Genomic DNA, 18,022 nt, shown 5'->3' on the forward strand with positions numbered 1-18,022 from the left:
TTTTTTATCATTGGCCCATTGGTGGAGAAGGAGGTGGTGGCTCTCACTCAGTAAGTGAAGTTGCAGGAGGTGTGGGTGTAGTTGTATCTTATGGTGACTGTTGCTGTCTCCCACTCAGACAAAAATTGCAATTAATAACCATCAAAAAACTAAAAGCACATGGACAAAAAATATACCATGTATTCATACAGGAACAGTAACCAAAAAAGAAAAAAGGGGTGGGGAGAAAGAAAACCCGTGATATCTGGGGATAGGGCACTAGGAGAAAAAAGGTAGAGAAGGAGAATAATGAAGAAAAATGGGAAAAATGCAAAAAGAAAAAGAATGCGAGTAATCATGAGAAAAAAAGGGGGAAAAAAGAATCTAAATTAAAAAAATAAATAACAAAGAATGGGAAAAAATAGCTGTGAACTAGGACCTGGAAGCAGAAGAGTAAAGAATAATAGTAAAAAGAACAAAAGTAATAATAATAATTGTAGTTTTAAAACAGACAAATGCAAGCAAACTAAACACAGAGAAAAGAAAGAGAAAAAGAAAACAATATAAAAAGAAAAAATTGGTAGATGACAGGGCAGGGCACCTACGCTCTGTCTGAGCACACAGACTGGGATGGAATTCCTGTGGGCCCAGAAGTTGGATGGGAGTGGAGGATAGCCGCACCTCCGTTCACCAAGAGGTGTGGGGTATAACAAGAGGAATGTCACACCTTTTCAGTCTTGCAGGTCTGGAGTGTCCTTGGGGTTACTGGCAAGCAGAATCTGTTCTTAAGCCCCTGGAATCTGGTAGAGCACTGTCTCTTTAAATATCCAAAATGGTCAAGCCACTTGTAAACATTCAAAATGGTGGCACCCTCTGGACAGGCAAAAGTCCACAGCTCAGCCTGTCTTCCTCTTCACCGCTGCTTCCCCTTTTATTCCCCAGCCACCAGAGTAGTCCTCCATGCAGTGCCTGGCTAGCAGAGCTGATTTTTAGGTTAATTCTTTGGTCCTACCACCATTCAGGAATCTCCAAGCTGTCTGTGCCGTCAGGATCTCTCAGGATCACTGCCAGACCGCAGCTCCATATGTCTCCTTTTCTGGTATTTTCATGCAAATACTTCTGCTGGTTGGAGTTTAGTCCACTTCTATATCCCTCTCTTCAAGGCTCAGGGGTCCAGGATTATCTTCTGTGTCTGTGTTAAATGGTTCCCCTTTTCTTTGTTGAAGAGGGTCTGTGCAGTCTTTCTGCCTATTCTGCCATCTTGGAATCAACCAAATTGAAGATGTGTTTTATGGTCCAGGATATGGTGTACATTATTGGATATTCCATGTGAGCTTGAGAAGAATGTGTATTTTGATGTTGAATAAAGTATTCTATAAATGTCAGTTTGATTCAGTTGTTTGATAGTGCTGTTTTAAACTATGTCATTACTGATTTTCTGCCTGCTAGTCTGTCAGTTACTGATATGAGGACTTCTTGCAGTCAGTTTTTATCTCACATATTTTGATGTTATGTTTGTTAGTTGCATACATATTAAGGATTGCCATGTCTTCTTGAACAATTGATCCCATTATCATTATACAATGGCAATCTTCATCTCTGAAACTTTTTCTTGCTCTGATATCTGCTTTTCTGAAATTAATATATAGCTACTACAGCTTTCATTTGATTAGTTTTCACATGGTAGGTCTATCTTTCTCCACCCCTTTACTTGTATTCTATTTGTGTCTTTATATTTCAAGTAGGTTTCTGGTAGACAATAGTTGGGTCTTTTTTTTTTTTTTTTAATCCAGTCCTCTTCAGTTTTATTATTATTATTATTATTATGCCTTGGAATTATTGTGTGGAAAGCCAGACATAATGTACCATGTAAAAGAAATGTAGGTGAAAAGGTCTTTTTAAGTTTTATGTTTATTTGGTTAGGTATTAGACTGTATCTACTGTTTGCTATAGTTGTAGGTGTAAGAGGATAAAATTTCCTCTGATTTCCTTGTTTTTTTTCTTCCCCATGTTATCACTGGGTTGCCCTAAAGATTTCTTTAATAAGGTCTGAACCTTGTAGTTCTTTTAGTTGTAATTCCCTGTTATTACACAAGAACCCTATCAACACTATTGATGTTGTGGTAACGTGGTAAGGTATGGAGGGAGGGGAAGTATTCTAATACTGTGAATAAGTCTGTCCTCTTTTAGTGAGCCTAAGCTCCTGGGTTCTGATCTTAACAAGTTCTTTTTTTATAAACCTCCACCACCCACCACTACCATCACTCAGATGACATAGCAAGGGGCAGAGTTGGGTAAGGGAACTCTGGTGATGCAGCGCCTAAGACATTTGCCTGCTAACCAGAAGGCTGATGGTTCAAACCCACCAGCCACTACACAGGAGGAAGACCAGGCAATCTACTTCTATAAAGATTTATACCATCTTGGAAATCCAAAGGGGGTCACTATGAGTTAGAATTGACTCGATGGCAGTGCATTTGGTTTGGTTTTGACATTGAAGGACAGAGAGGGCTAGAAGTTCTTCCCTTTCACCATGTTGCTTAGGATTGGGTCACCAAAGTTGGTTTGCCTTGAGGGCAAACCTTTGTTTAGGGGAACATATTTCAAAATATTTTCCCTTCCTCTTACCATAAGCATGGGGGGATTTTTCTCTAATCTTCACAGTGATAACCTGATGGGCTCTTAGAGGTAAAGCTCACAAGTATTGGGCCACACTATGATTTGCCACATCCCCAAAATTTTAACTCCAAGTTAGCCCATGCTGAGCTTCCAGCAAATTGTCCATCACAGTTGAACTGTTTCTGCAATGGACTCCACCTCTTTCTAGTTTTGAGAGTGATTTGTCTCATGACATCAGTTCTCTAATGATGGACTGAAGAAGGGTTGTTGTTTCTCAGTTTTTTCTGCTTTTTTCTTTAGGTAGAATGATTGTGATGATTTCCAAACTCCATTTGTTAGAGCAGAAACTGAATTTTCTTTCCTTTTCTTCTGTAAAAATTCTTGCTCTGTGTATCTCAGAATTTATTATATGGATAAATAGAAATAAATAAATAAACTCTCTGAATATGTACAATGCAGACATTTATTATATTTTGCCTCAGTTGGTATTAGTTCTATAAAAGTGATTGTTGTGTTTTGGTAATGAGGCCTTATGCATAGACACATTTATACTATGATAGTGTAAATCACTATTTTTAGTGATTGAATCATGCACCATTCTACAATAATTATCTTCCAACTTAAAAAAGGACTCTATGAGCACCTAAGTACCCATTCTATTCATTCCACAAATATTTATGGAACACTTACTATGTGCTAGATTATTAAACTAATGTCTTATATAAATATATTTTATATAGATTATAAAATACAGATCATATCATACTGGGCAAATCTGCTGCAAAAGACCTTTTAAAGTGTTCAAGGACAAAGGCGTCACTTTGAAGACTAAAAGTGAGCCTAACCCAAGCCATGGTATTTTCAATTACCTCGTATGCGTGTCAAAGCTGGACAATAAATAAGAAAGACTGAAGAAGACTTAATGCCTTTGAATTATAGTGTTGGTGAAGAATACAGAAAATACCATGGACCGCCAGAATAATGAACAAATCTATCCTTCAACAAGTGCAGCTGTAATGTTCCTTGGAAGCAAGATGGCCAGACTTGATCTCAACTACTTTAGTCATATTGTCAGAAGGGAACATTCCCTGGAGATACATAACATGCTTGGTAAAGTAGAGGATCAGTGAAGAAGGGGGGATCCTCAACGAGATGGATTGACATAGCAGCTGCAACAACAAGCTCAAATATAGCAAGGATTGTGAGGATGGCACAACACCAGGCAATGTTTTGTTCTGCTGTACATAGGGTCTCTATGAGTCAGAGCCAACCCAACAGCACCTAACAACAAAAACAACAGAGTATAAAACACTATTTATTATCATAAGGCCTATACTTTGCTTTAAAATCAAGGGATATTTACCTTTCTACTTTCAATATAGCTAGGGAGCTCTGGTAGCATAGCGCCTAAGGTATTTGACTGCTAACCAGATGGCTAGTGGTTCAAACCCACCAACCACTCCTTGGAAGGAAGACTGGGCAATCTACTTCATGGAGATACTGCCTTAGAAACCCAGGGAGTGCTTGCTATGAGCCAGAATCAACTTGATGGTAGAAAGTTTAGTTTTCTTTGTTGTTGTTGTTGTTGTTATGTGCCGTCGAGTCGGCCCTGACTCATAGCAACCCCTCCTTGGGTTTTCTAGGCAGTATCACTATGGAAGTAGATTGCCCCATCTTCCTTAAGTATAGCTAAATGGTCTTGTTTATTATCTCCTGTGAAAGTTAGAATTTATTTACTTTATACAATGTCAATTAAGACACTGTCAACAAGGGTAAACCTGACAGAAGTAGAGAAAAAAGTGTAGTTGACTGCACATTTACTTTTCTTGACAAACTTGGGGGGCGGGGAGGTATTTGCTGAAGGGGCAAGGAGGCAGCCTTTTCTGACCTCCTCTAACTATACAAGAGGAACACAGAACACCATCAGCAGCCTGTTCTTATGAGGCCAGACATGCTGCCACCCTCCAGCCCCCTTACTAATCTTGTCACCAACTCTACGTGCCATGGAACCCACCATCTCTCTACTGGCAATTTGATAATTCACTGGAGTGGCTACACAGAACTCACAGATTATGGGGTTTATTAGGGAAGCAACATGCTATAATTGAAGTTCAGGAATGTGCTCAGTCTCTCTTAGCTGGCTGTCTCTCTCTCAGCTGGCATTCTTTCCCACTAGCATGTCTCTCAGCAGTGAATGTCTCTTGCAATCTCTCTCTCTGAGCAGTGAGTCTCTCTCATGTTTCTCTCTCAGCAGCACATCTTTCTCAGCTGGCAGTGAGAGTAATACTCTTCTGCCTCTAGGAGGGCTCCTTTTGAGCCTGGCAGAATGGCAAAGCTAACCAATCCCAACATCAGAATGCTATACACCTGAAAGAGAGCAAACTTCCCAGAAGATTGCTTTGTGATGCTCCGACAGAAATAGACCAAGTGGATAACTTTAACAATTAGCTACTCAGTTGCTCACGGCAAAGTGGGAATTACAAAGACTTCCGACTCGACGGCACATAACAACAACAACAACAACAACAATGGCTAGAAAAGCCGTACCACGTAATTTACTACACCGCAGTATTTTAAATGCTTTGTGATCAAAGTAGGGGGGAAAAAAAGCTGGATTTATTGATTTATTTTGGTAACATGTAGGTAAGTTACTGTTTTAAAAAAGAACGTTTCCATCCCATTTTATTCATAAGAAGATGATTGTGAAATCAAGTTTATTGGAAATCCTTTAATCTGGCTTTAGTAGTTCTGTTATCAATGAGCCCCCTGGATCATGCAAGCAATTCAAGGCTTCAAAAATGTATCCAGAATAGAGATGCATAATTGTGGTAGCCCATCTGGTCTGATTTTAGCTTCCCAGCATTTCTCTAAAGTCCTGTAAGAGCCAGGAGAAAGGGGGAGGGGGGAAAGAAAGCAGTTCCATTTAGCATACTTGTCAAGAAATGTGTTTCATAAATCTCTGTTGATGTTTTGGCTCACAAGACACAAAGAATTTGCATTCTATAACATTTGTTCCCAGTAGCAGTTAGTATATTGGCTGGAACAACCTCCTTCACTCTTTCTGTCTTTTGCTATTTTGGAATGGGGTAATGAAGACATGAGAGAGGCTTTCACTAGAAAGAAGCAAGTTAATGAATGATAGCAAGCATGTTAATGATTTGTGACTAATGGGAAAGTAAACTGAATATGCAAATAAATCCCCTCCTCCCTGTACTTAATAAACTGTAAGCGTCTTATGAGGCTTAGCTTTACAGGCATGTTGTTGTTGTTGGGTACCCTCAAGTTGGTTCTGACACATAGAGACCCCGTGTACAACAGAATGAAACACTGGTCCTTTGCTATTCTCACAATCTTTGCCATCTGCTTGAGCCCATCACTGCAACCACTGTGTCAATCCATCTTGTTGAGGGTCTTCCCTTTTTCACTGATCCTCTACTTTACCAGACATGGTATCCTTTTCCAGGGACTGGTCCCTTCTGACAACATGACCAAAGTAGATGAGATGAAGTCTGGCCATTTTCATTTCTATGGAGCATTCAGACTGCACTTCTTCCAGGACAGATTTGTTCATTCTTCTGGCAGTCCATGGTATTCTTTGCCAACACCACAATTCAAGGACATCAATTCTTCTGCAGTCTTCCTTATTCATTTTCCAGCTTTCACATGCATTATAAAGCAATTGAAAATACCATGTTTAGGTTAGGCACACCTTTGTCTTCAAAGTGACATCTTCGTTCTTTAACACTGTAAAGAAGTCCCTTGCAACCTATTTTCCCAGAACAATGTGATGTCTAATTTCCTTACTGCTGCTTCCGAGGGCACTGATTGTGGACCCAAGTGAAATGAAATCCTTGACAACTTAAATCTTCAGTCTTGATGATTGAAGATTTATAGACATATAATCTGTGAAATTGCATGGAGTCTTCCACTTACTTAGAAGAATCCATGCTTAATTTCATCTTCTGCTCTTGCCATCTTGAAATTTCTAATTTTCAAACAATGGGCCCTTGTGAATTTTTCATAAAATTTGCAGAAGTCTTGCAAATTATGTAGCTAGTACTGCCCCTCATTTTGAGAGATTCTGGTTAATTGTTTTATAACATCAAGAACTGTGCCTGGCCCTTAGAGGATGTGCCCAATAAATGTTTGTAGCTTGGATAAACTAATAACTTTTTAAAATAGTAAATATAAGCAGTTGACTTGAAACTTAGTCTAACTTTTCTAGAATAGAAAGTAGGAAAGAGGTACTAAATGTTCCAACATTAGGCACAGTAGTTATTAGTTAAACTTTATCTGCTTTTTATTTTTAAATAAACTATCTGTGGACCTCTCCTTCTCAGACAGAGTTGAGTCACTATCATAAATGTTCGATTCTTCTAGCACTGGTATATCTTTAGAATACCAGTAATAATATATGCTATCATACTGTGAACAAGTGTTTTAGTATTTATGTAAATGATTGAAATTTTATCCATCATTCTGCAATTTTCTATTTTCACCCACTTTCTTGTTTATAACATGCCCTGGTGGCGAGTGGTTAAGTGCTCAACTACTAACCAAAATGTTGGTGGTTCGGACATACCAGCCACTCTGCTGGAGTAAACGCCTGGCAATCTGCTCCCATAAAGACTTCAGCTTAGGGAACCCTATGAGGCAGTTCTACTCTGTTCTGCAGGGTTGCAATGAATCAAAATCGACTTGAGGGCAGTGGGTTTGCTTTTTTGTTTTTATCTTGTTTATAAAATCTATCCGTATTGATACATGTAGCTCTAGTTTATTCCCTTTCATTACTGATAGTGGTAATGAAATCCCCTTTCTTGATCTGCCAACCCACTTGGACAAAGCTGCTTAGAGCCAGATGAGTCTGTTTAAATTCTAGCTCCGCTACTAACTAGCTGGGTGCTATTGGGCAAGTTATCTTTTTGAAACTCAGTTTTCACATTTGTAAAATGGGATTAATAATTTTTACCATGGAAGATATTTTTATGATGTTGTTGTTGTTGTTGTTATATGCCGTCGAGTCGGCCCCAACTCATAGCGACCCCTCCTTGGGTTTCCGAGGCAGTATCACTACGGAAGTATGATTGCCCAACTTTCCTTCCGAGGAGTGGCTGGTGGGTTTGAACCGCCAGCCTTCTGGCTAGCAGTCAAGTGCCTTAGGCACTATGCTACCAGAGCTCCCTATGATAAGTACATGAAATAATATACGTAAAATCTAACATTTGGTAAAAGTGCAGGAAAAAAAAGTAGTGGGAATTATCGTTACTTTGCCATATACAAAATTTGAGTATTAGAAAACCTTAAACAAATATGTGACAGAGATCTTGTGTTTGCATTTTTTTCATTATACCCTTAGTTGGGCTAATGATCATGATTCTTCTTTGTAAAGAAAATTTCACCATTAAAATGTAAGATCCTGCATGCATCTTTGAGTTCGTCTTTTACACAATTAAACAAAATGATTTCTAATGTGCCTTCCACAGGGTAAAAGAAGGTTCTAATTCCTTAAAATTATGAAACTACAATATTTTAATATTTATAAAAATTATTCCTGTGTCCTATTTTATGTGTAATTACAGGCAAAAAAAGAATATCTAGTGTTTTCTATCTTTCATTTTGCAAAGTAGCAAAGGATAAAACAGAGGGGTCTGGAATTCTTTCAGACCATAGCTGTGCTCCTCCACAGACCCCTAGCTTGCAATTAGATATGAAAAGCTGAAGTACACATTAAGCTACTTTTTTTTTCCATTTTCTCTGCAAGTCTTTAAAAAATTTGAATGGAAGCCAATATTAAATATAGTCATCTGAGTAGATGGAAGTCAGGAACGCATTGAGAAACTTGAAATAACATTCTAAATCTGTGATTGTAAATTGTTATATTTTAATTATTCAACAGATTTTATACAATTCGCTATAGAGAAAAGGATAAAGAAAAGAAATGGATTTTTCAGCTCTGTCCATCTACTGAAACAATTATAGAAAATCTAAAGCCCAATACAATTTATGAGTTTGGAGTGAAAGACAACGTAGATGGTGGGATTTGGAGTAAGATTTTCAATCACAAGACTATTGTTGCAGGTAAGTACTTGGAATTATCTGTTTCAATAAACTTTCTATAAGTGTTGTCAATTATTTTATGAGTTGTGTAATATGAACCAAGTGATTCACATGTTTTAATATTTGAGAAAATTCAAAAGTCAACAAAACGTGCAGAGCAGTGATATTTCAAAATCACCAGAGAAAGTTTATTTCCTTTTTTATAAGCAATGAACTAATATTTGATGCCTTCATTTATAACAAATCTTTGGCCATTTTAGTATTTTTAAATCAATCCCTGATCTTGAACCAAAGAAACAAACATTTGTGTAAATGTTCTGAATGGAAAGCTGGGCCCATTAGAAGGGAGGTAAAAAGACATTGGAGAGCGCTAGTCTTCTATCAGTAATCCTGCATTCAAATTTCATTGGTCAGTGTTTGAAGTGATAGGAATGAAAACAGTATGTCCAAGTTAGAGAAGGAGTTGTAGTTATCTTTATAATGATACTTCAGGATTCTTTAGGAGCAAGAAGATTGAAAATAATGTCATATCCTTCTCATTTTATCAGGTAAAAAAGTAAATGGGAAAATCCAAAGTACCTCTGACCAAGTCCACCAAGTGGTATGTACCAATTTATTTTAAGAATTTTTTTTTTTAAATAAATGTGTTATTTTGGTTACCAAGTGCCTGTCTGACAGGAATCTACCACAAATGGGATGGCTTAAAGAAATAGGACTTTATTCTCTTACAGTTTGGAGGCTTTAAGTCAGCTCAAAGTGCCAGGTTCTAGGGGCTGGGTGAAAGCCCCTCAACCTTGGACTTCAGCTCTGCCTCCTGTTCCTAGCCCACTGAAGCTGGAGGCTTTTCTTCACTCAGACAGCTGCTAGCTGCTGAGGCTGACAAGCCCAAGGTTGACGAGTAAAAAGACACAGTCCCATATGAGAGAAAGAAGGGCTGCTTATGCACAGGGAGACAGCTCAGGGGGCAGGAGTGCATGGAGGGATGGACACTGGGAAGAGGTAACTATGGGGAGGAAGTAAGAGGGGAGCTGTTGCATTGTGGTAAATTGTGGTCAATGTCATGAGACAAAGTGTATGTGAACTGCTATATGGAAAGTGTGGTAAATTGTGGTCAATGTCATGAGACAAAGTATGTGAACTGCTATATGGAAAGTGAATTTGTTCTGTAAATCTTCACCCAAATTACAATTAAAAAAAAAAAAAAAAAGGCACAGTCCCTATGTTACCAAACCACACAAAAAACCAAACTGAACTCACTGCCATGGAGTAGGATCTGACTCATAGTGACCCCTTGAGTGTCCCAAGGTTGGCAGAGCATGGCAGGCTGCTGAACAATGACACGGCCACATGCAGGATTCAAGTGTGCCATAAGCTAGAGACCATTCCCAAAGCTGTTTCTTATATACAGGAAGCAGACCACATCCCTAAGGCAGCTACTCAGCTGCTCACGGTAGAGTCCGCCATGGAATTGATTACCCATCTCATCATGGGGAATGCTACATCTAGCTCCCTAGCCACTCAACCAGGCCTGGCCAAGTTGACACACAAACATAACAACCACATGTGTGCACTGTACTTTTTATTTAAATAAGGAAGTAGCCCTATTATAAAATACTGAAACTTTGTATTAACTGTCCAGCTATGGGATATTGGGTAAAAATACTTAATGTTTTAGGAATTAGTTTCTTAATCTGAGAAAAGAATGGTGAAAATATGAGATCAAATCATCTGTAATTTGTTTAAAGTTCTAAAATTGTGAGATTTGATATGGTTATTTCAGTGTTTCAATATTCTAGGCATTTTGAGTTTATGCTTATTATCTTCTATCCTGTGGATTATTCATTAATATACCATGTTTCAAGCATGACTTAGGAGGCTCAGTTGTGCAGTGTCTAAAGCATTCTACTGCCAACTGAAAAAAGGTCAGTAGTTTGAACCAGCAAGCTGCTCTGAGGGAGAGATAGAGTAGTCTGCTTCTGCAAAGATTTTTAGCCTTGCTTGTGTTACAGATTGAACTGTGTCCCCAAAAAAAAAGTTATGTTGGAGTCCTAACCTCTGTACCTGTAAATATGCCCCTGTTTGGAAATGTTGTTGTTGTTAGGTACCATCAAGTCAGCTCTGGCTCATAGAGACCCTATGTACAACAGAGCGAAATACTACCCTGTCCTGTGCCAGCCTTGCAATCCTTGCTATGCTTGAGGCCATGTTTTGGAAAAAGGTATTCTCTTTTTATATTAATGAGGTTATTCCAGAGTAGAATAGATCCTAAACCTATTCCCCGAGTGATGTCTTATAAAGAGAAGAGAGGCACACAAGAAAATTCCACAGATGTAGCAAAATGCCAAGGATTACCAGCCGTCACCAGAAACTAGGAAAGAGGCCCAAAAAAGTAATTAACACAGCTTGTTCTGGTTACCTAGTGCCCGTCTGACAGTAATATACCACAAATGGGATGGTTTTAACAAACGGCAGTTTATTCTCTTACAGTTTTGGAGGCTAGGAGTCTGAGTTCAAAGTGCCAGGCTCTGGGAACTGGGTGAAAGCCCCTCAACTTTGGGCTTCAGCTCTGCCTCTTGCTCCTGGCCCACTGAAGCTAGAGGCATCTCTTCACTTGGGTAGCTGCTGGCTGCAGAGGCTGACAAACCCACGGTCAGCAATGAAAAAGGCACAGTCCTGATATTATCAAACCCCATAGCAGATCCGAGTCCATTAAAGTCCCAAGACCGGCAGAGCATGGCAGGCTGCTAAACAAGTTGGCTATATGCTGGGTTCAAGCATGCCATAAGCTGGAGAGAGACCTTCCTCAAAGTTGCTTCTTACATACTAGAAGCAAACCACATCCCTAAAGCAGCTACTCAGCTGCTCCAATAAATTCCACCATCAAGTTAATTACCAGTCTCACCATGCGGAATAACTACATTCAGCTGCCACACAACCAGGCCCAGTTGACATACAAACTTAACTACCACACAGCTAAAAACCTGTTTTGGACTTTGAGCCTCTAGAACTGTGAGAAAATAAATGTCTGTTCCTTAAAGTTAAGGAAAAAAAAAAAGAAAAAGAAAAGATTTACATCCTTGGAAATCCTATTGGGCAGTTCTACTCTGTCCTATAGGGTTGCTATGAGTTGGAATCGATTCAACTGCAGTGAGCTTGGTTTTGGTTTTGAAGAATGAATTGCTAATATGCTTTAGTTATGCTTTGTTGTGTGCCAAATTGATTCCAACTCATAGCAACTTTACAGTTCAAATATTTTCTCTCTATTCCAATCACTTTCACATCAAAAGACTCACCCTTTTCAAAACAGTGAAGCAATTGGTTTGGTTATTTAACATACTCAGACTCTATTAAGACCTGTGAATGTTTATGTATTTTATACCAGATACTTTCCCCCAAGTCTAGACACTTTTTTCTCTCTCACTTCAGAGATTCAGTCCCTTGCACTTTTCAAAATCTGGTGTCAGGAAGCATCATATTAGTTATGTGCTACTTAACATAAACATAGAGGGCAATGGTAGAATTCTTGCCTAACATGTGGGAGATCCAGGTTCAATTCCCAGCCAGGATACTTCTGGTGCTGCCACCACCTGTCTGTCATGAAAGGCTTGTGTGTTGCTGAGATGCTGAACAGGTTTTAGTGGGACTTCCTGAGTAACACAGACTAGGAAGAAAGGCCTGGTAATTTACTTCCAAAAATCAGCCACTGAAAAAAAACTCTACAGATCACAACTGTCCAACCCTTTGTGCATAGGGTCACTGTAAGTCAGGAGCTGACTCAACAGCAGTTAACAACAACTATAAGAGTATAAATATAAGCCATTGTTATTTATGGCCATCAGAAAGGTGTTTCCATTTTAAATCACATATCCAACTATAAAATGAAAGAAGTTATGCTAATGGGCAGGTGGAGGAGGCACTTTGGTGAGAAGGAATTTGGTGCTGGCTTTAATCACTAAGTATTAGAAGTGTTCACCCAGGAAATATCCTATGGTCAACTGAACATGCGGAGTCTGTGATTGCATATTTGCTTCTTTCAATGATGTATGTGGATGGATAGCTTTTAATGTCTAATCCATAAAGTATGTGATCCATAAAATATACAATTGATTATGTAACCCAGTTTGAAGTGAAAGTAGAACATACTTCACTGGGCTTAAAAAAAAAAAAGAATTTTTTTTTTTTTTCAGTAAATGGGCTTGGATAGAATAAAAATGACTGAGATTGAATACTGATGAGGTAAATGTTTCTGTTGTTTGAATTGGCAGAAAAGTGTGTACATTGTGAAATTATTATCAAATCATGATTATCAGAGTATTATGATTGACCAGGAAAGTATTCTGATGTATTTCAAATATTAACAGAAGAAAGGAGGTTGCCTCTGGTAAATTCCTAGGCCTTTTTTTTTTTTTTTTTAATTGTTTTTCTTGTACATTTTCTTTGTTTCCCTAATTTCCTATATTTAAATATTTGGAACATACAAAAATGATAAAAGAAATATTAATAAAATTACCTATACCTGTTAAACATAAACTATTATAAAACCACTTATGATCTACTGTCAAACCGCCAGCCTTCTGGTTACCTTTCAAATGCCTTAGGCACTACACCACCAGTGCTCACTGTTAAAGTGTAGGATATTTTATTTTTCTGTTTTCCTAAGTGTGTTTTCTTTATAGTACGGAAATTGTACCACATATGCAATTTTATATCTCACTGTCTTCCCTTAGCAAAAATGTAGTATACCTAATTTCATGTCATTAAGTGCTCTTTCTAAACATAAATTTAATTGCTACCACCTCAGAAACCCAAGGAGGGGTCACTATGGGTCAGGTCCGACTCCGCAGCACATAACAGCAACAATAACATATCCCATAATCTGAATACAGTATAATCTACCTAATCAGTTTCCAATTTGTAAACATTTAAGTTATTTCTAATTGTTTTTAAATTGTAAATGATCTTATGGTAAACACAAATTATCATAAATCTTTGTTTACATCTCTGTTTCCTACAGATAGAGACCTAGAAGGGACATTGACAACTTAGATTAACAGTTTTAAGGCTTTCTAATACGTATGATGAAATTGTGTTCCAGAAAGCTTGTGTCAATTTATAATCTTGTCATCACTGTATCAGATGGCAACATTATATATTACCATCCCTAAGTTTTTGGCTCGGATGGAAGATGGGGCAATCTACTTCCGTAGTGATACCGCTTCCGAAACCCAAGGAGGGGTCACTATGAGTCCACCGACTCTACCGCACATAACAACAACAACAAAGTTTTTGGCTACTATAATAGTTTGAAATAGTTATTTTCATTTCTATTTCTCTAATTGCTGAGAAAGCGGTACTTTTTTTTCATTTGTTTCTTAGTCATTTGTTATTTTTCATTTAATTACCTTTAGTTCCAGGTCTTTGTTTATTGGACTTCTCATGTTTTCTATTGAATAGTTGACTTTATAGATTAAAGAACATTGACCCTTGGTCAAAAAATGTCTAGGAGCATTTTTCTCACATTTGTTATCAACTAATTTTGTTTATGGGAATTTTTGAAATATCAATGTCTTGAAATTTGCTTAATCAAAGTATTAGTTTTTACACTGTCATATCTTTAATTACATTATATTTTAGAACATCCTTCTCTATCTAGAGAGAAAATATTTCCCTTTTAAAAAAAATTTATAATAGTTTGATTCTTTAATAATCAAACTTTATATGAATTCTATTTTGCTATATGTTATATGGTAAGGCTACATTGGTTAGGTTATACATTTTTTCAAAATAATTAACCATGAATTGAATGATGCCACTCCTTAAATTCTTTTTGGCTTTTTTCTCTCAAATCCAGTCAGTTTTGTGGAGGAAATGTAAATCTGCTGTACCTCCCAGGGAAATGATGGAACAGAGTTGTTCTTTCTTCCTCTTCTAGAGCAATCCTCATTCTTTGTTGTGAATGGTTCCCTAAGAAGCATTTCTTATCTCTTACTCTCTTGGCTGTCATGTTTTCATGTGACTCCATGATGTCATTTTTTTCATCTCTTCTTTCCAGCTATCATATTTCATTTTCCTTTTGGCAGAGTATACCATTTGGAGTGAGTTACTCAGCAAGACTGAGAGGACTGTTTTAGTTCAGAAAATTTCATTTCTTTTTCTCATCATAAACAACTAGGAGGAGTCAGGAAGCAACTTCCTGCATCTCTAAGACAGAGCCACACTTTATAGCACTTCAAGCTGTCAGGCAGAGCACCCCCAACTCCAGCCATCTCTGTTGTTCGGTTTCCAAAGGAAACCCAAATTCATTGAAAGGATATTTTCAAGCTTCTCTGTGACGTTTTCTTTACTCTTATCTTCTGGGTAGCAAAAAACTGTTTCATGAACATCTGTGTACTTGGGAGCTTGGAACATGGAAAATTGAAAAGGAACTGTGTGGGATGGTCTTTTACCATCTTACTTATAGTCATATAAAATTGATCCTGAAAATGATTGGAAATGATCCAATCATATGAAATTGATTGGCTATTTTAAAGTTATACTTTTGTTCAAGTAAAATATTTATTGCTCCAATATTCACACATCTCTTCTGGTCTTAGAAGGTAATTATTTCCAGCTATGAAGTTAATTCAAGAAGTTTGTACTTTTATGGTTTCAAGAAAAAGACATATTGAAAAATGATTTTATTGGCATATACATGCTAAGGTCTCTGAGTGGTGCAAATGGTTTGGACTCAGCTGCTCACTGAAAGGTTGGTAGTTTGAGCTTACCCAGTGACGGCAGAAGAAATACTCGGCTATCTGCTTTTGTAAAGATTACGATCAAGAGAACCTTACGGAACTCAAAACCAAAAACCAAATTCACTGCAGTTGAGTCAGACCTGACTCACAGAGACCCCTCCTTGGGTTCTCCAGGCAGTATCCCTACAGAAGTAGATTGCCCAATCTTCCTTCTGAGGAGTGGCTGGTGGGTTTGAACTACCAGCCTTCTGCTTAGCAGTCAAATGCCTCAGGTACTAGCCACCAGAGCTCCCTATGGAACTCAGATCTACCCTATAATGCATCAGGTTGCCATGAACTGGACCGACTCTATGGCAATGGGTTTGGTTTGGTTTTTTGCACCTAAATGTTATATACAGCAAAAACACCTAACCACCTTCCAAAAGGAAGTATCCAAAATGGAAAAACAATTTGAATTTTAGGCTCTGCTTTTTAAAAGGAAATAACATTTTAGTTACAAATTTAAATGTTAAATCCCACCCTATCTTATACAGCTGGTAAATTACGTACTGTGGATCATGTATCTAGGCTAGTGTCTGTCAAATGTACCAGTTCAACTGTGCCAGTTAGATGAAACAGGGTCTTTTCTGATTGCCTAGTGCCTTTGTTGTGCCAGTTGTTAAACAATTTCAATATCATCCCTGCCGGTACCTCTACAAAATCAGAGACAGTGTGCATACATAAACAAAACCATAATTCTTTCCACATTATATAAATTAAATCACTTATAATCCCTATAATTGAGGAAGAAAAAAACACACTTATGACAATTACACTATGTTGTCCATTTTGAGAATCTAGAACATAATTTTATGAAGATGGCTAATTGGACCTGATTTTAACATGTTGTTGTTATGTGCCATCGAGTCGGCCCTGACTCATAGTGACCCCTACTTGGGTTTCCGAGGCAGTATCACCATGGAAGTAGATTGCCCGACCTTCCTTCCAAGGAGTGACTGGTGGGTTTGAACTGCCAGCCTTCTGGTTAGCAGTCAAGTGCTTTAGGCACTACACTACCAGAGCTCCTGATTTTAGCATATTATCTCTATATTTTAAAAACTTGAGTATGTTACTAGTTCAATAAATAGAATCAATTTTTGAAGTATAAAGCATTTATTAGCAGAGATTTTAAAATACAAAAATATTTAATTAATCCAAATCTTCATAGAATCAATGTTTCACCGAGATATTGTGGTAGTCAAGGTTATGTGTCAACTTGGTTGAGCCTTGGTTTTGAGTGGCTGGGCACCAAGATATCGTTATTCCCCATGATAAGACTGTAATCACCTTCATGGTAAAATCTTCTGTGAGCAGCTAGACTGCTGTCTTTGGGGTGTGGCCTGCTTCCAGTATATAAGGAAAGCTTTGGGAAAGGTCTCTACCTTTTTGGAACATCTGGATCCTGCATTTGGCCAGGTCTTCATCCCAGTGGCCTGCTGTATGGCCTGCTGTATGACCTGCTGATTATGGGATTGTTCCCAGACTTAAACCAGTGGTCTGCCATGTGCCTGACGATCTTGGGATTATGCTATTCTACTTGCAAACCTTGGGTTTGTCTGCATCCGCAGCCAGCAGCTGAATGAGTCAGAAAAAGCCTCCAGGTTTAGTGGGCCTAGAACAAGAAGCAGAGCTGATGCCCAAGATTGAGGGGCCTTCACCTAACCCCTAGAGCCAGCACTTTGAACTGGGACTTCTAGCCTCCTAACTATAAGAGTTAAACCCAACTTGTAGAATTTCTATTATAGAAGTACTAAAGAACCAAGACAGAAATTACACTTATTTTGACATTTTCCCCCTTCCTGAGATTCACCTATGTTTTAAGAAAGATAAATCTGTTATTGGCAGGGGGAAAAAAAAGATTCCAATTTCTAAAGTCACATGATTAATTGACAAGGCAGAATTATATTATGTTCCCTATATCTTAAGATTGTATGCAACAAGTATATCCAATCTCCTTCCATTCTTTGCAACCCTTGTCTTTAGACAAAAACTTAAAAATTTTCTATCTAGCCCAACAATATAACCTAAGGTGTGTGTCTGATTCCTCCCCAGCTGGCTAGAAATTTTAAAACTTTCGTAAGTAGGACATAAGATAACTTTTAGCCAGATGTTAGAGTGAATCAATATGTTTCGTAACTTTCATTAGAAAATTCTAAAAAGGAATTAAAATCAGAATGTAACATTCCCAAATTCTTCTCATGTGGCTTGGCACTTAAGCCATTGACATTTGATTTTGAGCAAGCCTTAGCCACTCTTCAGATGGACAGCTCCCCTTTATCACAGGGCCTGAAAATAAAGTTAAATCTGCAATGAATAATCTGACCCATAAAAATGCCAAATGGCCAATAATAATAATAACGTGCGAAGAACAGTACTCCTGGATTACCGCTATTTTAATGAAAGCTAATTTTCAAAATAATCAAGAAGTTAGTATAAGATGTTGTTGTTGTTGTATTCTCAATAGCTGCCAAAAAAATAAAATACTTGGAAATAAATCTTACCAGGGACACAAAAGACCTCTATAAAGAAAACTATAAAAAACTACTTCAAGAAACCATAAGAGATCTACATAAATGGAAGAACATCCCATGCTC

General features: G+C 37.9%; 1 protein-coding gene across 1 annotated transcript in view; it reads left to right on the plus strand.

Moving 5' to 3' along the window:
- LOC103201149 (ABI family member 3 binding protein) overlaps positions 1-18,022 on the plus strand; it is a 430,073-nt gene that overhangs the window by 231,566 nt on the left and 180,485 nt on the right. Inside the window, 2 exon segments of the mRNA XM_042781643.1 lie at positions 8,495-8,676; positions 9,204-9,256. Coding sequence (XP_042637577.1) covers positions 8,495-8,676; positions 9,204-9,256 — 235 coding nt within the window.

The sequence above is a fragment of the Orycteropus afer genome, unplaced genomic scaffold, assembly GCF_000298275.1.
Source record: "Orycteropus afer afer isolate SDZICR_OR568_19922 unplaced genomic scaffold, OryAfe1.0 scaffold00143, whole genome shotgun sequence".
In the NCBI taxonomy this organism is placed as follows: Eukaryota; Metazoa; Chordata; class Mammalia; order Tubulidentata; family Orycteropodidae; genus Orycteropus; species Orycteropus afer.